The following is a 22,813-nucleotide window of genomic DNA, read 5'->3' as shown; positions in this document are numbered from 1 at the left end:
TGTGGGTAAGAACATAATCAGTATATCCTGCAGGGCAAAGTTGTGCAATGTAGAACAGGCTACTACATTCTTCAGCACTTAATGTAAAGTACCCTTTACCCACTCCAGGGACCGAAATCATAATCATCCTCGATAGTCCTCTGTTTGAAAGTTGGCTATTTTGAAGTAATCTTTAAATGCATATGCATGGAAGCAGGATTTTAAAAGATCAGATATATTTTTTAAAATCTCACTTCAGTCTTGATAAAGGGTCTTTTAGGTTGGCTTAAATACAGAAAACAGTGAGTTGTGGTAAATCATTGTTTTTCAGACTGGTGGTCAGACTAGAAAAGTGGCAGGTGGAATGTAGTACGAATGAGTGTTTTGTCAAATGACAGAGTGTGGCAATACAACCTATGGGGCACTGTTCTGCTCGCCTATCTATGTCCTGTTGTAGTTGATTAGTATCATCTCACTGTTTGCCATTTCCCAAAGCTTTGTGTTATCGGCAAATTTTGAACTAGGTTACAACACCAGCCCAGGTATGTCCTGTCATCAAAAAGCAGGATAAATGCAATCAGGCAAATTATAGCCCCATCTGTCTACTCTTGATCATCAGCAAAATGACAGAATTTGCTGTCAAAAATTCAAATCCAGTAGCACTTGCACTGCAATGACCTGCTCACCGCTGCTCAGGTTGGGTTTTGCCTGGTCCTCTTGACTCCTGACTTCATTACAATCTTGGTCTCAGCATAGGCAAAAGAGCTACACTGACTAGGCAAGGTAAGACATCAAGGCAGCATTTGACTTTGTACAGCATCAAGTTGTCCCAGCAAAATTGAAGTTATTGAAATTGAGGAGTGTGGATACTCTCCATTGGTTGGAGCCATATTTAGCACAAAAGAAGATGGTCATGGTTGTTGGAGGTCAACCATCTCAGCTCCAGGACACGGTGCAGGTGTTCCTAAGGGCACCGTATAGGTCCAAGCATTTTCAACTGCTTCATCATAGCACATAGTACATAAAACGTACAGTGCAGAAGGAGGCCATTCGGCCCATCGAGTCTGCACCGACCCACTTAAGCCCTCATTTCCACCCTATCCCAGTAACCCAATAACCCTTCCTACCCTTTTTGGTGACTTAAGGGCAATTGATCATGGCCAATCCACCTAACCACGTCTTTGGACTGTAGGAGGAAACCGGAGTACCCAGAGGAAACCCACACAGGCACGGAGAACGTGCAGACATCGCACAGACAGTGGCCCAGCAGGGAATCGAACCTGGGACCCTGGTGCTGTGAAGCCACAGTGCTATCCACTTGTGCTCCATCATAAGATCAGAAATAGAGATGCTCGCTGATAATTGCACCAATTAGGTAGGCAAATGGCGTGTTGGCCTTTAAATGAAGGCTAGCTAGGATTGTTAGATTTATTGTCACATGTACCGAGGTACAGTGAAAAGTATTGTTCTGCGTACAGTCCAGGTAGATCGTTCCGTGCATAAAACAATATAGGACATACAATAAATACACAATGTAAATACATAGACACAAGGTGATGTCAAAAACAGGAGTCGGGATGGGGAGAGTCTCGGAGGTATATAAGGAGCTGATGGAGTGGGAAGGAGTTCCAATAGGGGAGGTGAAGAGAAAGTGGGAAGAAGAGATGGGAAGGGAGTTGGAGGTTGGTCTACGGGAGGAGGCACTGGAGAGGGAATGTGTCCTCATCATGTACCAGGCTCAGCCTGATCCAATTCAAGGTGGTCCTCAGGGCTCATATGACTGTGGCCCAGATGAGCAGATTTTTTGTGGAGGTGGAGGACAGGTGTGGGCACTGGAGGAGGTCCTGCGAATCGTATGCACATGTTCTGGCTGTGTCCGATGTTGAGGGGCTTTTGGCAGGGGTTTACGCATATCATGTCTGAAGTCCTGCAAGGGAGGGTGACTCCGAGTCCAGAGGTGGCGATATTTGGAGTGTTGGAAGATTCAGGAGCCATGGGGGGGGGAAAGTGGCCAACGTTTTGGCCTTTGCTTCCCTGGTGACCCGGTGACGGATTCGCTGGAATGGAGGGACTCGGATCCCCCAAAGTCGGGAGTATTGGTAAGCGACATAGCGCGGTTTCCCAGGTGGGAGAAAATCAATTTCGCCTTAAGGGGTTCGTTACAGGGGTTCACTCGCAGGTGACCGCCGTTCATCGACTTCTTTAACAAAAATTAGTCTGTCAGCAAGGGTGGGAATGGGGAGCAGGTGTGAAAAAGGGGGGAGGCATAGAAGTGTTGCTCTATTTATTTATCTCGGTGAACCACAAGCCTTTCCCTTATATTGATCAAATGACCACACAACCAGTTAGTTAGTTCAAAAGATGGTTTATTTACAGACACAAGAGTTATCTCAACATGCAAACACAATATCTACTACGAGTTAAACTACACCTATCAGCTACAATAACCTATATTTAACTTCAGGGTGACCGGCACTGTGCAAATGGATAAAGGCCTTTATCTGGATTTCACTTGGCTAGTTTGAAGAAAGTGGCTCTGTCTCTGCTGGGCTCATCCGTCAGGTAGCGATTGTTGGTCTGGAACTTAACTGGCTGTTTCTGCTGCAATTGGGTGGCATAGGCTGGATCCAAAAGAGCCAGATCACATGGCTGCACTCTCTTTTATCCCCCTGGGATTTTGCGTTCTTTGGGGCGGTCCTTAACGTTGGACCCAATAGTTCGACAGGGCTCTGATCACTCTCTTCGATTTTGGCCAATAAAGGGGCGGGTGCCTTGGTAGCTGGGTAGATCCTTAGCGGTCATTGACCTCGGCAGTTGTGCTTTCTGAGCAAGGGAGTGGCGCCGATCAGTCTGTGGCTGTACCGGTTGCTTGATTGGAGTCCTATTGTCCTGGGAAAATGGGCCATTAAAATGTAAACGAGCCGGGGTTTCGGTCAGGTCTGGTTACCTGTGTTTTAGATACACATGGGCTGTGTATCTGTCTGAGCCCTGGGTTGGCCATAATTCCCATGGTCCGTTGCAAGTGGCCATCTTAGATGGCTGCAGAAGTGACGAATAAGGGTCGGATAACCAATGAATGGAGGGCCGTGAGAAGGAGTGTTTATATGGACCATGTTGGTTGGGGTCTGTGTTTGGGGGGGGGGGGGGAGGGGGATGGATGACTGTGTTATTGTGGGTTTTTTGTCTTTGTTGGATCTTTCCGTTCAAAAGTGTTAAAATCATGAATGCCTCAATAAAATATTTTCTAAACAAAAAGTAAATACACAGACATAGACAAGAATGAAGCATACGGAGTATAGTGCTGCAACAGTAGAGAAGATGTATAGAGAGATCAGTTCAGTCCATAAGAGGGTCATTCAGGAGTCTGATAACAGCAGGGAAGAAGCTCTTTTTGAATATGTTCGTGCAAGTTCTTAGACTTTTGTATCATCTGCCTGATGGAAGAGATTGGAAGAGAGAATAACCCAGGTAGGAGGGGTCTTTGATTATGCTGCCCGCTTTCCCAAGGCAGTGGAAGTGTAGACAGAGTCGATGTATAGAAACCGCGCCATGTCGCTTACCCATACTCCTGACTTTGGGGGCTCCGAGTCCCTCCATTCCAGCAGAATCCGTCTCCGGGTCACCAGGGAAGCAAAGGCCAAAATGTTGGTGATGGACTGGGCTGTGTTGTGTGATGGACTGGGCTGTGTTCACAACTCTGTCGTTTCTTGCGGTCTTGGGCCGTGCTGTTGCCATACCAATCTGCGATGCAGCCAGATAGGATGCTTTCGAGGGATAAGGACCCCGGAAAGGTAGAAGATTTTAGCTTAGACGGGCAGCATTGTCCGCGCAGGCTTGTACGGCCTTTTATGGTCACCTTATTTAAGGAAAGATGTAAATATGTTATAAACAGTTCAGAGAAGATTTACACGGTAGCACAAGTGGATAGCACTGTGGCTTCACAGCGCCAGGGTCCCAGGTTTGATTCCCCGCTGGGTCACTGTCTGTGCGGAGTGCACGTTTTCCCTGTGTCTGCGTGGGTTTCGTCCAGGTGCTCCGGTTTCCTCCCACAATCCAAAGACGTGCAGGTTAGGTGGATTGGCCATGATAAATTGCCCTTAGTAACCAAAAAGGTTAGGAGGAGTTATTGGGTTACAGGGATAGGGTGGAAGTGAGGGCTTAAGTGGGTCGGTGCAGACTCGATGAGCCGAATGGCCTCCTTCTGCACTGTATGTTCTTTGTTTGTTCTAATACCTGGAGTGGGTGGGTTATTTTATGAGGAAAGGTTGGACAAGTGAGGCTTGTATCTGCTGGAGTTTAGAAGATTCAGAGGCGACTTGACTGAAACTTATAGGATTCTGATGGGTATTGATCGAGTGGAGGTGGAGAGGATGTTTCATCTTGAGGGCGAATCTAGAACTAGGGTTCATCGTTTAAAAATAAGGGGTCACCCATTTAAAACAGATGTGAGGCAAAATCTTTTCACTCCGAGGATAGTGAGTCTTTGGAACTCTCTTCCTGATTAGGCAGAGCTGGATAGATTATTGGTAAGCACTAAGTTATTGAGGGTTGACGGGATACAGATTTGTGTTTATTATCAGGTCAGCCATGAGCTTATTAAATGGCGGACAGGCTTGAGGAACGAATGGCTTACTCCTGCTCCTTGTTCCAGTGTTCATCTTCATTTGTGTATCTTTCTTGAATGTGTGGTGTGGGACTGAGATATCAGTTTGATTTTTGGGTGCTTGTGTGAATGAATAATCCTCTTTATTTAAATCCATTAAGGTCTGCTGCTGGTTCTTCACTATTGATCACATGCTAAAGTGGATTTAGGAACATCATCTACTTTTCCAAAACACCCGGGTTTGATTGCCGGCTTGGGTCACTGTGCGGAGTCTGCACGTTCTCCCCGTGTCAGCGTGGGTTTCTTGTGGGTGCCCCAGTTTCCTCCCACAGTCCAAAGATGTGCAGGTTAGGTGGATTGGACATTCTGAATTTTCTCTGTATACCCGAACAGGTGCCGGAGTGTGGTGACTAGGGGATTTTCACAGTAACTTCATTGCAGTGTTAATGTAAGCCTACTTGTGACAATAATAAAGATTATTATTATTAAAACAACTACACTGATTGAGGATAGTAAGGGAAGGGAATTACGGATTTTTGTTCATTTGTCCTCTCCCTCCTTGACCATTAGTGGACAGTCTGAACTCCTGGGGTTTACTGTTGGGGCAGACAATCCTCCTCTTCCTGGCCCACACAAAGTTCAAAGGCAAGGAATGTTTTAAACTTACCATCGCCTCTTGTGAGTTCTTGTTTTCTGTCTTGTTGCATGCTGTTGGGCAGACGAACCTGCAGGACTCGCTTTACATGAAACATAAAAAATTACATCTTGGCACTGATGACATCAGTTTCAAACCCATAGATTCCAAAGAAATGCCTACAGTGCAGAAGAGGCCATTCGGCCTCTGATATGAAATAGGCTCTCAGCAGTTTTTAGCGATAGCCTTGCCTAGGACGTGAATTGCTATCATAAATAATGGTGCATAATTTGCTGCTTTGTCCTGGATGGTGTTGAGCTGTTTGAGTGTTGTTGGAGCTGCACTCCTAGGAAAGTAAAGAGTATTCCATCACACTCCTGATGCGATCCTTGAGATGGTGGACAGGCTTGGAGTTGGTAGCTGGAGTTTCTTGCAGTACAATACCTGCTCTTGTAGCCACAGCATTTAAGTGTCTGCTCTAGTTCGGTTTCCGGCCAGTGGTAACCCCCAGTATAGAGGGGGATTCAGGGATGATAATACCATTCAATATCATGGGGAGATGGTTGGATACTCTGTTATTGGAGATGGTCATTGCCCGGCACTGTGTGACATGTATGTTACTTGCCACTTATCAGCCCAAGCCTGAATGCTATGCAGTTATTGCTGCATATGTAGATGGACTGCTTTTCACAGAATCACAAAAGAATACAGTGCAGGGAAGGCCCTTCGGCCCATCGAGTCTGCACCGCTGATCTGCCAATCCTAATCCCATTTGCCAGCACTTGGCCCATAGTCTTGAATGTTAAGATGTGCCAAGTACTCATCCAAGTACTTTTTAAAGGATACGAGGCATTCTGCCTCTACCACCCTTCTAGGCAGTGCGTTCCAGACCATCACCACCCTCTGAGTAAAAAGATTTTTCCTCAGATCCCCCCAGAGCCTCCCGCCCCTCACCTTGAACTTGTGTCCCCTCGTAACCGACCCTTCAACTCCGGGGAACAGCTGTTCCCTATCCACCCTGTCCAGGTTGCCCCTCAGTCTTCTCTGCTCCAGCGAAAACAACCCAAGCCTATCCAACCTCATAACTAAAATGTTCCATCCCAGGCAACATCCTGGTGAAATGTCTCTGCAACCGCTCCAGTGCAATCACAAACTTCCTATAAATTGGAGACCAAAACTTCTCCAGTTGTGGCCTCACTAATGTTTTATGTAACTCACCAAGACTTCCTTGCTTTTGTAATCTATGCCACGATTGATAAAGGCAAGTGTACCATATGTCTTTTTCACTACCCTATTAACCTGCCCTTCTGCCTTCAGAGATCTATTTACAAATACGGCACGGTCTCTTTGTTCCTCAGGACTTCCCAGTGTGGTGCCATTCATTGAATATCTCCTTGTCAACTTGCTCCTTCCAAAGTGTAACACCTCACACTTTTCAGGATTAAATTCCATCTGCCACTTTTCTGCCCATTTGACCATCCCGTCTATATCTTCCTGTAACCCAAGACTCTCAGCCACAGTGTTAACCACTCTGCCAATCTTTGTGTCATCTGCAAACCTACTGATCCTACCCTCCACATTGTCATCTATGTTGCTTATATAAATGACAAACAATAGGGGACCCAGCACAGATCCCTGTGGTACGCTGCTGGGCACTGGCTGCCAGTCACTAGAGCAGCCGTCTGTCACCACCCTATGTCTCCTACAACTAAGCCAATTTTGAATCCACCTTATCAAGTTACCCTGGCGATCCCATGTGCATTTGCCTTCTTTATAAGTCTCCCATGTGGGACCTTGTCAGAGGTTTTGCTGAAATCCATGTAAACTACATCAACTGTTCTACCCTCATTTATACACCTGGTCACATGCTCAAGAAATTCAATTAAATTTGTTAGGCATGACCTCCCTCTGACATGCTGGCTATTCCTGATCAGACCTGGCCTCTCCAAGTGGAGATAGATTCTCTCCTTCAGAATTTTCTCCATTAGTTTCCCCACCACTGACGTGAGACTCCCTGGCCTGAAGTTCCCTGGCTTATCCCTACAGCCTTCTTAAATAGTGGGACCACATTTGTGGCTCTCCAGTCCTCTGGCATCTCTCCCGTGGCCAGAGAAGAATTAAATATTTGGATCAGGGCCCCTGCGATCTCCTCCCACAGCAACCTGGGACACAATTCATTCAGACCTGGAGATTCCTCCACTTTAAAGCCTGCCAAAACCTCCAATACCTTGTCCTTCCCTATGACAACTTACACAATAACCTCACAGTCTCTCTCCCCTAGTTCCATATCTGCCTCCTTATTCTCTTGGGTGAAGACATGTGAAATATTAATTTAACACCTTACCAATGCCCTCAGGCTCCACCCACAGATTTCCCCCATGGTCCCTCATTGGCCCTACTTTTTCCCTAGTTATCCTCTTCTCATTGATATACTTATAGAATACCTTAGGATTTTCCCTACTTTTACCAGCTAGAGATTTCTTTTATCCCCTCTTTGTTCTCCTAATTGCTTTCTTAAGATCCATCCTGTACTTTCTGTACTCCACTAATGCCTCTGTTGATTTTTACCCCTTGTACTTATTAAAAGCCTCTCTCTTCCTTTTCATTGTATCCTGAATATCTCTGGGCTTGTTACTCTTTCCTATTACCCTAGAAGGAACATACTGGGCCTGTGCCCTCCTCATTTCCTCTTTGAACATCCTCCAATTCTCTTCTGCAGATCTTCCCACCAGTAACTTGTTCCAATCTACCTTGGGCAGATCGTGCCTTATTTTACTGAAGTCTGCTCTCCTCCAATCCTAGACCTTATTCTGCAAGTTGTCTCTTTCCTTGTCCATAACAAACGTAAATTGCACCATGTTGTGTTCGCTATCACTAAAATGCTCCCTCACCATCACATCAACCATCTGTCTGGCTTCATTCCGCAGAATTAGGGTCCAGCACTGCACCATCCCTTGTTGGACCCTCCACATGTTGAGCTAAAACGTTTTCTTGTATACGTTTTACAAACTCTATGAACTTTTCCCTCTCTATTTCACTCAGAATATCTACTATCTTCTTCTCCATTATACCTACTTCTTGGTTTAGGAGAGAGACTATTGCTGTTATTATTCACTAAGGTCCCAGATGCCCTGTTGACTTCGCTGACCTCTGGCTGAAAAATCCAGAAATCTGCAGTGCAAAAACATTTTTGAGTTTAAGGGTGAGGGTTAGAAAATTCCAATTTAGGGGACCCGCTCCAGCAAATTCTGGCCCATTACAAAAGTCGGGCAGTAATATATTGGTAAAAGCAAATTACGGTGGATGCTGGAATCTGAAACAAAAACAGCAAACATTGATCAATCTCAGCAGGTCTTAGTCAAAGCCTTTTATATATTGGTTCTTGAATGGAGAGATAAATTTGTGTGTGCTGAAGCAAAGATACCTCAGTTGTTTACATGAAAGCATTCGGAAGACAAACTTAGTAGGGCCCTTTTAAGCTCTAAGAATTCAGTGATATTTGTATGCACACTTTTAAAGCATCTTAAATGCTTTAATGCGGGGCAGCTCAGTAGCATGGTGCTTCACAGCTCCAGGGTCCCAGGTTCGATTCCCAGCTTGGGTTACTGTCTGTGCGGAGTCTGCACGTTCTCCCCGTGTGTGCGTGGGTTTCTTCCGGATGCTCCGGTTTCCTCCCACAGTCCAAAGATGTGCAGGTTAGGTGGATTGGTCATGCTAAAATGCCCCTAGTGTCCATAATTGCCCTTCGTGTTGGGTCGGGTTGCTGGGTTATGGGGATAGGGTGGAGGTGTGGGCTTGGGTAGGGTGCACTGTAAATTCTATGATTCTATGAAATGCTTTTAGAGTTTTACTTTTTGAGGACCTTATTTTTGAGGGCATAAGCACTCCAGGAAGTGTAAAGAGAAAAAGATTTTGAGAGATAAATACATTGCTATTTTTATTACTTTTTTTACTTTACGACTTTGCCTTGATCGAGAAAAACAGATCGGATGCAAAGTCAGTACTTGTTTATTTTCTTTGCCCTTTGTAAAGCTGCCTAAATTTGTGTCCCATTGTAATGGAGTGGGGAGATTTCAAAGGATACCTCAGACATTTGTTGGTTTTAAACATCACTGCTAATCCCTTGCAACCTGTTGGGCTACACAGTGGGAGGTTTTTGTGCTGAGGGAAACAGTGTCTAGCAGCGGAAGATAATCACTTGTCTGCTTTTGTGACCCTATAGTTGAACTGTTTCCCTCTGCTGGCTACCTCATTACATTGCTGACCTTTTACCCTGATGGCTTCCCATGACTCATGCTCATAGGTAGACAGAGCCTTTTTTAAAAAATGAGTTTTGTTTACACAGGATATGTCTCAGGAAGGCTATGGACCTCGCACTGTGCCACCATTGACACCTAGCAAGCCCAACCATGAAGATTTGAATTTGTTACAGCAGGAGAGACCATCGAGTTTGCCCGTAAGTGACTCACGATGTTGCTTGTACCCTGTAACACAATTGAGGTTCACTGTTTAGAGCTGCTATTAAAACTTGATATCCTGTTAGATGATAGAGCCCCACAGCACGGAAGGATGCCATTTGGCTCATTGTGCCTGTGCCGGCTATTTGAAAGATCTATCCAATTAGTCCCACTCGTCTGCTTTTTCTTCAGAGCCCTGCAAATTTTCTCTTCGTATTTTTATCTAATTCCCCTTGTAAGTTGGTATTGAATATTCTTCCTTCACCCTTTCAGGTAGTGCTTTTTGGATCATAACATCTAATTTCTCTTCATCCGTTGCCCGATTATTTTATCAATTACTGTGTCTTCTCTTTACCAGCCCTCATGTTACTGGAAACAGAATAGACAGAAAATATCAAAAATTTGAACATGGCTATTAAATCTCTGCTCTGAGGTGGACAATGCCTTTTTTAAATTCATTCTTGTGAGTGTTATTTCCCGTCCGTGATTTTTTTGAGAAGGTGGTGGTGAGCCATCTTCTTGAACCACTGCAGCTCAAGTGATGTAGACGTACCCACAGTGTTCTTAGAAAGAAAGTTCCAGGATTTTGACCCAGTGACACTAATGGAACAGCAGTATCGTTCCAAGTCAGGATGGTGTGTGATTTGGACGGGAACTTGCAGGTGTTCCCATGTGTCTGTTGAACTTATTCTTCTGGATGGCAGAGTCCTTGGGTTTGAAATGTGATGTCGATGAAGAATTGTAAAATCGGCACCATGGATTGTGTAGATGGTACTCACTGCTGACACTGTGGCTCGTATTGAAGGGAGTGAATGTTGTTGAAGTTGCACTCATCCAGGCAAATGGGGAGTATTCATCATGTGCCTGACTGTGATGTGTGGATGGTAGATAGGCTTGGGGTGCGAGTTACTTGCTGCACAATTCCCACCTCTGACCTGCTCTTGTAGCCATGTTATTTAAGTGGCTGGTTCAGTTAAGTTTCTGGTTAGTGGTGATCCCCAGCTCCTTCATGTTTAGCGTTTCAACAATGGCGATGCCATTGACTCATTGGAATGTCTTCTTTTGTTGGAGATGGCCATTTTACTTGCTACATATCAGCCCAGGCCTGAATGTTTTCCAGGTCATGTTGCACGTAGACTCGGACTATTTGAGTGCCTGAGGAGTTACGAATAGAACTGAACATTATGCAACCATCAGTCAACATCCCACTTCTGACCTGTTTGTTGGAGGGAAGGTTGTTGATGAAGCAGCTGAAGATGGTTGGGCCAAGGACACTGCCTTGACGAACTCATGCAGTGATTCCCTGGGACTGAGATAATTGACTCCCAACATCCATAACCATCTTCCTTTGTGCTAGGTATGACACCAACCAGAGAGTTTACCCTCTGATTCCTATTTGACTTCAATTTTGTGTGGGCTCCTTGATGCCATGGCCGATCAAATCTACGTTTGAAGTCAAGGACAGTTCCTCACCTCACCTCTGGAATTTAGCGCTTTCATTACATAGATTACATAGAACATACAGTGCAGAAGGAGGCCATTCGGCCCATCGAGTCTGCACCGACCCACATTAATCCCTCACTTCTACCCTATCCCCGCAACCCAATAACCCCTCCCAACCCTTATGGACACTACGGGCAATTTAGCATGGCCAATCCACCTAACCTGCACGTCTTTGGACTGTGGGAGGAAACCGGAGCACCCGGAGGAAACCCACGCAGACACGGGGAGAACGTGCAGACTCCGCACAGACAGTGACCCAGCGGGGAATCGAACCTGGGACCCTGGCGCTGTGAAGCCACAGTGCTATCCACTTGTGCTACCGTGCTGCCCCAATCTTTCATCTAGGGTGAGGCAAGGCTGTTAGGAAGTCTGGTGCAAAGTGGGCCTGCCAGAACCCAAACTGACCAATGGTGAGGTTTGGCTTGATTGGCAGAAATACCAGCCATCATTCTGCTAACTACCAGGAGTAGATTGCTGGTGCAGCAATTGGTCTGATTAGATTTGTCGTGTTACTTTTAGTTAGGACGTATGTAGGCAAATTTCCACATTGTTTGCTTCAATGCCAGTGTTGTAGCTGTACTGGAACAGTTTGGCCAGGGGCACATGTTCCGGAGCACATGTCTTATTAGTACTGCTGGGATTGTGTCAGAGCCCATAACCTTTGCTGCATCCAGTGCTTCGGACATTTCTTGATATTACATGGAGTGAATCGAATTGGTTGAAGACAGTGATTCCAGGGACCTCCAGGAGGAGGCTGAGATGGATCACCAACTCGGTTCTTTTGGTTGAAGATGGTTGCAAATGCTCCAACCTTGGGCATGATTCTCTGCTCCCGCGCCGTTTCAGAGAATCGCCTGGGTCACCAAATTTTCCCGCGATGCCGGTCCGGCGCCCTCCCGCGATTCACGGAAGCGGCCAGATCGGCACAATCGCGTTTTGCACGGCCCGGTCCAGTGAATCGCCCGAGACAGCCAAAATGGCGATTCACCGGTGCCGGATGGGCCGAGCGGCCTGCCCAAAACAGCGGGTTCCCCCCCCGGCGCTGTCCACACCTGGTCGCTGCCGGTGGGAACAGCGCGGGAACGGTGGGGGGGGGGGGGGAGGGCGGGGAGGAGGGGGGAATCCTGCACCGTGGGGGCCTCAAATGGGGTATCGTCGGGCCGGCCTCTCTAAAGGAGGACCTCCTTTCTTCCGCAGCCCCGCAAGATCCGTCAGACATCTTCTTACGGGGCGGACTCGGGGGGAAAACCCGACCGGGAGCCCTTCTGGCCCTGGGGCCTTCCTCGCCTGCATGCTCCCCAATCCTTTAACCAGCTCCTCCAGCCCAATTGGCGCCACTAAACCAGCCACCTCCTGCTCCTCCATCCTCGGGAACCTCAGCTGATCCAAAAATCGTTGCATCCCCTCTTCCCCCGCTGGGGGCTCAGATCTGTACAGATCCCCATAGAAGTCCCTAAATACCTCGTTTATTCTCACCGCACTCCGCACCGTATTCCCCCCGCTATCCTTAACTCCACCTATCTCCCTCGCTGCTTCCCTCTTACGAAGCTGGTGTGCCAGCATTCGACTCGCCTTCTCCCCATACTCATACGTCGCCCCCTGCGCTTTCTTCCACTGTGCCTCTGCTTTTCCTGTGGTGCCGATCCTGGAACATGACCCACAATCGCGCTGGCTGCAGCATACCGAACTTCACCCCCTTTCGATGGAGCACCGCCTTAGCCCGATTGAAACCCGCTCTCTTCTTAGCCACCTCTGCACTCCAATCCAGGTAGATTCGGATCTCCGTGTTCTCCCACCTGCTGCTCCGCTCTTTCTTGGCCCATCTCAGGACACACTCTCTGTCCATAAAGCGGTGAAGCCTCACCACTACAGCCCTTGGCGGCTCGTTGGCCTTGGGTCTCCTTGCTGGGACCCGGTGAGCCCCATTTAGCTCCAGAGGCCTTGGGAAGGCTCCCGCGCCCATCAGCGAATTGAGCATCGTGCTCACATATGCCCCAGCATCGGGCCCCTCCACTCCTTCGGCGAGACCCAGAATCCGAAGATTCTTCCTCCTCGACCTATTCTCCAGGTCCTCAAATCTTTCCGCCCACCTCTTGTGCAGCGCCTCGTGCGCCTCCACCTTCACCGCCAGGCCCAAGATCTTGTCCTCGTTCTCCACGGCTTTTTGCCGCACCTCCCGGATCGCCGCCCCTTGGGCCTTCTGGGTCTCCACTAGCTTCTCAATCGCCGCCTTCATTGGCGCCAGCATTTTGGTTTTCAGCTCCTCAAGGCAGCGTTTAAGAAACCCCTGCTGCTCATGCGACCACTGCGCCCATGCTGCTTGGTCTCCACCTGCCGCCATCTTGTTTTTTCTCCCTCTCACTTTTCGCTGCTCCAAGATCACTTTTTTCACCGCTCCACTCCTGTTCCAATCCATATAATGTCGGGGGGACCTTGCTGTCACCTTCCCACACTGGAAGCCGTCGAACAATTGCCGTTGGGGCCCCTCGAGAGAGCCTAAAAGTCCGTTCCCGGCGGGAGCTGCCGAACGTGCGACCGACCTCGGCATAGTCGCAACCAGAAGTCCCGTGTCGGTCAAAATCAACCACCTAACTATTCTAAACCCATTTTCCAGCACTTGGCCCATGGCCTTGTCTGCCGTGGCTTTGCAAGTGCCCATCAAAATAAGTCTCAAATGCTATGAAGATCTCCGCCTCCACCACCTTTTCGGGCAGCGAGTTCCAGACTCCCACCACCCTCTGGGTGAAAAGGTTTTTCCCCCTCATCCCCTCTAAACTCCTATCCCTTAGCGTAAATCTATGTCCCCTCGTCATTGATCCTTCCACCAAGGGGACAAGTTTCTTCCTGTCTACTCTACTTATGTCCCTCATAATTTTATACATCTCAATTATATCCTCCCTCAGCCTCCTCTGCTCCAAGGAAAACAACCCCAGTCTATCCAATCTCTCTTCAAATTTATAACTCTCCAGCGCAGGCAACATCCTGGTAAATCTCCTCTGCACCCCTTTCAGTGCTAGCGTATTCCCCTATGATGAGGATTCCAGAACTTCACACCGTTAGTTGTGGCCTAACCAACATTTTATGCAGTTGCAGCATAACCTTCCTGCTCTTAACCTACATGCCTCAGCTATTAAAGGCAAGCATATCATATGCCTTCTTGACCATTTTATTCTCCTGGCCTGCTGCCTTAAAGTCCCTCTGATACTCAGTGCTTCCCTAGTCCTGCCGTTTATCATGTATTCCTTTGCCTCGATTGTTCTGCACAAGTGCAACACCTCACACATATCTGCATTGAATTCCATTTGCCACTGATCAGCTCATCTGACCAACTGACTATATCCTCCCGTAATCCAAGGCTTATTTACCACTCCATCAATTTTCGTATCAAACTTTCTGATCACTCCTCCCACATTCATGTCCAAATCATTTATATAAACCACAAACCGCAAGGGCCCCAACACTGATCACAACAGGAACCCATGGACATAGGCTTCCCGACAGAAATACACCACTCGACTATCACCCTCTGCTTCCAACCACTCAGCCAATTATGGATCCAATTTGCCAAATTTCCTTGGATCCTTAAAAATCAAGTCAGCTGACTATCCCATGGCGTGAGATTGGGACCCAGGTTTGATCTCGGTGACAGGGTCTCGACCCCAAATGAAAGACCCATTATCCTGATTTCAGGGAAGGGATACAATGTTGATCATCTTGATTGGAGAAGTATATTTTCCAATCAGTTAGGGAATTGATCCGTAATTGAGTCCTTTTTATAGCAATTGAATTAATTCACTTGCTTCCAAATCTGGCACATACATGGTGGTTTTGACAACAATGAGAAGGCCCTGTGTGCATAGGATTTGCACAAGCAGTGCTAAATAATAAATATTATTGACTTGTTTGGCTGAGATCTTCTCCATTGTTAGAGTCGTTGCATATATGCTGGCCTATATATGATAGCGAGACGAGGAATAGGGAGAGAGAGGAGTTGAACACGTGGCTACAGGGATGGTGCAGGAGGGAGGGTTTCATATTTCTGGATAATTGGGGCTCATTCTGGGGTCGGTGGGACCTCTACAAACGGGATGGTCTACACCTGGACCAGAGGGGTACCAATATCCTGGGGGGGAAATTTGCTAATGCTCTTCGGGAGGGTTTAAACTAGTTCATCAGGGGTTTGGGAAGCTGCATTGTAGCTCCAGTATACAGGAGGTTGAGAGTAGTGAGGTCATGAGTAAGGTTTCAAAGTTACAGGAGTGTACCGGCAGGCAGGAAGCTGGTTTAAAGTGTGTCTTCTTCAATGCCAGGAGCATCCAGAATAAGGTGGGTGAACTGGCGGCATGGGTTGGTACCTGGGACTTCGATGTTGTGGCCATTTCGGAGACATGGATAGAGCAGGGACAGGAATGGTTGTTGCAGGTGTCGGGGATTAGATATTTCAGTAAGCTCAGGGAAGGTGGCCAAAGAGGGGGAGGGGTGGCATTGTTAGTCAAGGACAGTATTACGGTGGCAGAAAGGACATTTGATGAGGACTCGTCTACTGAGGTAGTATGGGCTGAGGTTAGAAACAGGAAAGGAGAGGTCACCCTGTTAGGGGTTTTCTATCGGCCTCCGAAAAGTTCCAGAGATGTAGAGGAAAGGATTGCAAAGATGATTCTGGATGGGAGCGAAAGCAACAGGGTAGTTGTTATGGGGGACTTTAACTTTCCAAATATTGACTGGAAACGCTATAGTTCGAGTACTTTAGATGGGTCCGTTTTTGTCCAATGTGTGCAGGAGGGTTTCCTGACACAGTATGTAGATAGGCCAACGAGAGGCAAAACCATATTGGATTTGGTACTGGGTAATGAACCAGGACAGGTGTTAGATTTGGAGGTAGGTGAGCACTTTGGTGATAGTGACCACAATTCAATTACGTTTACTTTAGTGATGGAAAGGGATAGGTATATACCGCAGGGCAAGAGTTATATCTGGGGGAAAGGCAATTATGATGCGATGAGGCATGACTTAGAATGCATCGGATGGAGAGGAAAACTGCAGGGGATGGGAACAATGGAAATGTGGAGCTTGTTCAAGGAACAGCTACTGCGTGTCCTTGATAAGTATGTACCTGTCAGGCAGGGAGGAAGTGGTCGAGTAAGGGAATCGTGGTTTACTAAAGCAGTCGAAACACTTGTCAAGAGGAAGAAGGAGGTTTATGTAAAGATGAGACATGAAGGTTCAGTTAGGGCGCTCGAGAGTTACAAGTTAGCTAGGAAGGACCTAAAGAGAGAGCTAAGAAGAGCCAGGAGAGGACATGAGAAGTCTTTGGCAGGTAGGATCAAGGAAAGCCCTAAAGCTTTCTATAGATATGTCAGGAATAAATGAATGACTAGGGTAAGAGTAGGGCCAGTCAAGGACAGTAGTGGGAAGTTGTGCTTGGAGTCCGAGGAGATAGGAGAGGTGCTAAATGAATATTTTTCATCAGTATTCACACAGGAAAAAGACAATGTTGTTGAGGAGAATACTGAGATTCAGGCTACTAGACTAGAAGGGCTTTGAGGTTCATAAGGAGGAGGTGTTAACAATTCTGGAAAGTGTGAAAATAGATAAGTCCACTGGACCGGATGGGATTTATCCTAGGATTCTCTGGGAAGCTAGGGAGGAGATTGCTGAGCCTTTGGCTTTGATCTTTAAGTCATCTTTGTCTGCAGGAATAGTGCCAGAAGACTGGAGGACAGCAAATGTTGTCCCCTTGTTCAAGAAGGGGAGTAGAGACAACCCCGGTAACTATAGACCAGTGAACCTTACTTCTGTTGTGGGCAAAATCTTGGAAAGGTTTATAAGAGATAGGATGTATAATCATCTGGAAAGGAATAATTTGATTAGAGATAGTCAACACGGTTTTGTGAAGGGTAGGCCGTGCCTCACAAACCTTATTGAGTTCTTTGAGAAGGTGACCAAACAGGTGGATGAGGGTAAAGCAGTTGATGTGGTGTATATGGATTTCAGTAAAGCGTTTGATAAAGTTCCCCACGGTAGGTTACTGCAGAAAATACGGAGGCATGGGATTCAGGGTGATTTAGCAGTTTGGATCAGAAATTGGCTAGCTGGAAGAAGACAAAGGGTGGTGGTTGATGGGAAATGTTCAGACTGGAGTCCAGTTACTAGTGGTGTACCACAAGGATCTGTTTTGGGGCCATTGCTGTTTGTCATTTTTATAAATGACCTGGAGGAGGGCGTAGAAGGATGGGTGAGTAAATTTGTAGATGACACTAAAGTCGGTGGAGTTTTGGTCAGTGTGGAAGGATGTTACACGTTACAGAGGGACATAGATAAGCTGCAGCGCTGGGCTGAGAGGTGGCAAATGGAGTTTAATGCAGAAAAGTGTGAGGTGATTCATTTTGGAAGGAATAACAGGAAGACCGAGTACTGGGCTAATGGTAAGATTCTTGGCAGTGTGGATGAGCAGAGAGATCTCGGTGTCAATGTACATAGATCCCTGAAAGTTGCCACCCAGGTTGAGAGGGTTGTTAAGAAGGCGTATGGTGTGTTAGCTTTTATTGGTAGAGGGATTGAGTTTCGGAGCCATGAGGTCATGTTGCAGCTGTACAAAACTCTGGTGCGGCCGCATTTGGAGTATTGCATGCAATTCTGGTCGCCGCATTATAGGAAGGATGTGGAAGCATTGGAAAGGGTGCAGAGGAGATTTACCAGAATGTTGCCTGGTATGCAGGGAAGATCTTATGAGGAAAGGCTGAGGGACTTGAGGCTGTTTTCGTTAGAGAGAAGGTTAAGAGGTGACTTAATTGAGGCATACAAGATGATCAGAGGATTGGATAGGGTGGACAGTGAGAGCCTTTTTCCTCGGATGGTGATGTCTAGCACGAGGGGACATAGCTTTAAATTGAGAGGAGATAGATATAAGACAGATGTCAGAGGTAGGTTCTTTACTCAGAGTAGTAAGGGTGTGGAATGCCCTGCCTGCAACAGTAGTGGACTCGCCAACACTAAGGGCATTCAAATGGTCATTGGATAGACATATGGACGATAAGGGAATAGTGTAGATGGGCTTTAGAGTGGTTTCACAGGTCGGCGCAACATCGAGGGCCGAAGGGCCTGTACTGCGCTGTAATGTTCTATGTTCTAGGTTCTATGTTCTATGCAGATGAGCTGGGAGGCAGCCAAGTTGGTAGACTTGGTGGCTCGTGTTCCTCGTGCAAGCTGTTTGGCTTTCCTCCAGCAAGAGCATTGGGACATATATGTTCCAGTGATTGCCTCTAACAGCACTTTTGTCATATTTACACCCCACATCCCTTTATAATAGAAATGTTATCAAACTCAAATTTAAAATGATCAATTAACCTGGCACCAGTCACTATTTGCAAAAGGGAATTTCAAACTTCTACCACCCTTTCTGTGTAGAAGTTCCTAAATTCATCCTGAAATTTGTGGCTGTAATTTTAGACTCTTACCTAGTCCTGAACTCCTCAACCAGCAGGAATGGTTTCTTTCTACCACCCCGTCGGTTTCCCTGAATACCTTGAAACTTCGATCAAACCGCCCCTCAATCATCTAAATTCCAAGGATTATAACCGGAGTTTTTATAATTTCTCCATGTAATTTAACCCATAAAAGTTGAGGTTTCTTTCTGCAGTATCTTACATTGCACACCCTCCTAAGGCCAATACATTTTAGCTAAGGTGTAGTTCACAGTACTCCAGTTAGATGTAGGTTAACCAGAACTTTGAACCATGACTCCTAACCTCTTGTACTCTAGTCCTTGAGATATAAAGACCAGCATTCCATTAAGGTTTTTGATTATGCTCTGCATGACATTTTTATAATATGTGCACCTAGATCATCTCTCCGCCCCGAAAGTGCCTTTAGACCTCATTATTTCTAGCTTTTCATTTAGAAAGTTTCTCAGGGTATACTCAATTATCTTCAGCTGCTTCATCAATGACCATCCTTCTGGCATCAGGTCAGATCTGGTGATGTTCACAGATGATTGCACGGCATTCACCATTCACAACTCCTCACGACACTGAAGCAGTCCATAATATCCAGGCTTGGTCTGACAAGTTGCAAACCGCATTCACACCACAGAAGTGCCAGGCAATGACCATCTCAAATAAGAGAGAATCAAATCATCGCGCCATGACATTGAATAGCATTATCATCATTTTGGATCCTGCCCAATATCCCTACTCTCTGTCTCCTGCCACTCAGTCAATTTCCAAACTAGGTCAACAATGTGCCAATTCAATTCCATGGGCTTCAACTTCAGCTAACAGTTCCTTATAGGAGTGGCATGATGGCACAGTGGTTAGCACTGCTGCCTCACAGCGCCAGGGATCCGGGTTTTATTCCAGCCTTGGGTGACTGTCTGTGGAAGGTGTACGTTCTCCCCGTAACTGCGTGGATTTCCTCCGGGTGCTCCGGTTTCCTCCCACAATCCAAAGGTGTACAGGATAGGTGTATTAGTTATGCTAAATTACTCCTTAGTGTCCAAAAGGTTAGGTGGGGTTACTGGATTACAAGGATAGGATGGGGGCATGTGTCTAGATAGGGTGCTCTTTCAGAGGGTCGGTGCAAACTCGACGCATCGAATGGCTTCCTTCTGCGCTGTAAGGATTTGGTGATTCTTTTAGAGGACTTGATCAAATACCTTTTGAAGTCTCTATAAATGTAAAAAAAAATTTTTTAATTTAGATTACCCAATTCATTTTTTCCAATTAAGGTGCAATTTAGCATGGTCATCCACCTAGCCTGCACATCTATGGGTTGTGGGGGCGAAACCCCCGTAAACACGGGGAGAATGTGCAAACTCCACACGGACAGTGATCCAGAGCCGGGATCGAACCTGGGACTTCGGCACCGTGAGGCAGCAGTGCTATCCACTGCGCCACTGTGCTGCCCTGAAGTCTATAAATAACGTGCTTAGACCAATCCATGTCTACTGTATTAGCCAACTCTTCGAAAACTTGATCAGGTTTTATAGGCATGACCTACCCTTTATAGATTTAGATTTATTGTCACGTGTACCAAGGTACAATGAAAAGTATTGTTCTGCATACAGTCCAGGCAGATTGTTCCATACATGAAAAACATAGGACATAAGATAAATACACAATGTGGGCAGTATGGTAGCACCATGGTTAGCACAGTTGCTTCACTATCTACTGCATACCTCCCGTCTACTTCCAGAATCTCTTCTGTCAATCGTTGGCAATCCTCCCACGCCTCCTTATCCATCTTAGCCTTAAACAAAATAACATCCCCCCTCACCACTACTTTCAGAGCCTCCCAAACTTACGATTGAAACTCTGATTGAGGTGGTATCTGTTAGTCCGTCCTCCTCTTCTATCTACCATTACCACTACCCTAGGCCCTGCCCATCTGGCGGGACTCACCCCATCCTCTAGTCACCCATCAACCCCCTTCCCAGAACCCCCCCCAACTACTTCCTCTGGCAAACACCTCACCCAGTATCGATTCCCTCCCCCCACCATGCACACTCCCCAGGCCTGTTGAAGCCTGCCCAGACTGGCTCCAACGGCCGCAGTCCCCCCTCCCATCACACTCCCATTCACTAGCCAACCTTTGTTTGCTGGCAAGGTGACCCCTGCCAGAGCCCCCTCCAAAAAAATGTTAAATGTCAAAGATAAAAAGGACAAATCGTTTTACTGGACTAAATAGTTATTTTTTTAGGGCGGCACTGCTGCCTCAGAGCGCCGAGGACCCGAGTTCGATCCCGGGTCACTGTGCGTGTGGAGTTTGCACATTCTCCCCATGTCTGCGTGGGTCTCACCCCCACAACCCAAAAAGATTTGGTGAATTGGCCACGCCAAATTGCCCCTTAATAGAAAAAGAAATGATTGTGTACTCTAAATTTATATTAAAAAAACAAATAGCTAATTATTTTTGCCAACCCCTGGACCATGTGTTCGTGTTCCGGGGTCAACCTTAGCCCCTGCCTCTCTGCCCCACCAGCCACCCATAGCACCCACTGACTATGGAAGCCTCTGGCTGCGTGGCTGAAAGGAATTGGCAATCGTGGATAAGTGTGTTCTTCACACACCACAAGTGGATCCCCGTGGGTGGGTGTGCCATGTCGCATGTCGCCTAGCATCCCACTCACACTTTGATGCCTGGACACCGTGCTTGAACACTGCGGGAGGCAGCACCACAGATGCAGCAGCCAACCTTCGATCAGACAGGGGATGAGCCCCAGCCCTGGACACATGCACGGACTGGGTGTGGTCAAGGTGGGGGGGGGGGGGGGGGGGGGGGGGAGCCGGGGGTTGGGATATCTGGAGGGTGGGATTGATGGCTGGTCCACATCGCGGAACAAAGAGCCAGAGGTGTCATACTGTCTGTGGTGAGAGTATTTTTAATGTTCCTCATACAAGCGTACACCACTCCCATTCGCTGCCTCCACTTCCTCCCGCTTCGTCCGCAACCCCCACTGTCTCCCCACTGCCTCCACCCCCTCTCGCTGTCTCCACCCCCTCCCGCTGCCTCCACCCCCACCCACTGCCTCCACCCCCACCCACTGCCTCCACCCCCACCCACTGCCTCCACACACCCCCGCTGCTGCCTCCACATCCCTGCTGCTGCCTCCACATCCCTGCTGCTGCCTCCACATCCCTGCTGCTGCCTCCACATCCCTGCTGCTGCCTCCACATCCCTGCTGCTGCCTCCACATCCCTGCTGCTGCCTCCGCATCCCCGCTGCTGCCTCCGCATCCCCGCTGCTGCCTCCACACCCCTGCTGCTGCCTCCTCCACACCGCTGCTGCCTCCACACCCCCGCTGCTGCCTCCACACCCCCGCTGCTGCCTCCACACCCCCGCTGCTGCCTCCACACCCCCGCTGCTGCCTCCACCCCCACCCACTGCCCCCACACCCCCAGCCGCTGCCTCAACACCCCCGCTGCTGCCTCCACCCCCCCGCTGCTGCCTCCACCCCCCCCCCGCTGCTGCCTCCACCCCCCCCCGCTGCTGCCTCCACCCCCCCCCCCGCTGCTGCCTCCACCCCTCGCTGCTGCCTCCACCCCCCCGCTGCTGCCTCCACACCCCCGCTTCTGCCTCCACACCCCCCGCTGCTGCCTCCACAGCCCCGCTGCTGCCTCCACAGCCCCGCTGCTGCCTCCACACCCCCGCTGCTGCCTCCACACCCCCGCTGCTGCCTCCACACCCCCGCTGCTGCCTCCACACCCCCGCTGCTGCCTCCACACCCCCGCTGCTGCCTCCACACCCCCGCTGCTGCCTCCACACCCCCGCTGCTGCCTCCACACCCCCGCTGCTGCCTCCACACCCCCGCTGCTGCCTCCACACCCCCGCTGCTGCCTCCACACCCCCGCTGCTGCCTCCACACCCCCGCTGCTGCCTCCACACCCCCGCTGCTGCCTCCACACCCCCGCTGCTGCCTCCACACCCCCGCTGCTGCCTCCACACCCCCGCTGCTGTTTATCCACTGGATAGTTTGCAAAGGGCCAGCCCTGGCATGGTGGGCTGTATATACAGATTGTATAGATATTCAGGACATTAACCCCTCAAAGTTTACATTTTTGAACTGTCTCCTAGTCAGTTATATTTCCGAACCCTTTCACAAACTTCAACTCATTTCAAGTCTGCAACCCTTGCCCCTCT

General features: G+C 48.2%; 1 protein-coding gene across 7 annotated transcripts in view; it reads left to right on the top strand.

The window, feature by feature from the left end:
• The window catches only part of arid1b (AT-rich interactive domain 1B), a 717,990-nt gene that overhangs the window by 277,987 nt on the left and 417,190 nt on the right, over nt 1-22,813 (top strand). For 6 of the 7 annotated variants that reach the window (XM_072507663.1, XM_072507657.1, XM_072507644.1 and 3 more), the window contains exon 4: nt 9,562-9,672. The exons of the other annotated variant lie outside the window; for it this stretch is intronic. In XM_072507663.1, the coding sequence (XP_072363764.1) occupies nt 9,562-9,672 (111 nt within the window). The remainder of the gene's footprint in view (nt 1-9,561; nt 9,673-22,813) is intronic. 7 annotated transcript variants of the gene reach the window in all.

Source organism: Scyliorhinus torazame, chromosome 1 (genome assembly GCF_047496885.1).
Source record: "Scyliorhinus torazame isolate Kashiwa2021f chromosome 1, sScyTor2.1, whole genome shotgun sequence".
Classification (NCBI taxonomy): Eukaryota; Metazoa; Chordata; class Chondrichthyes; order Carcharhiniformes; family Scyliorhinidae; genus Scyliorhinus; species Scyliorhinus torazame.
Note: the sequence above shows the minus strand (reverse complement) of the source record. Positions and strands in the feature narration are given on the sequence as shown.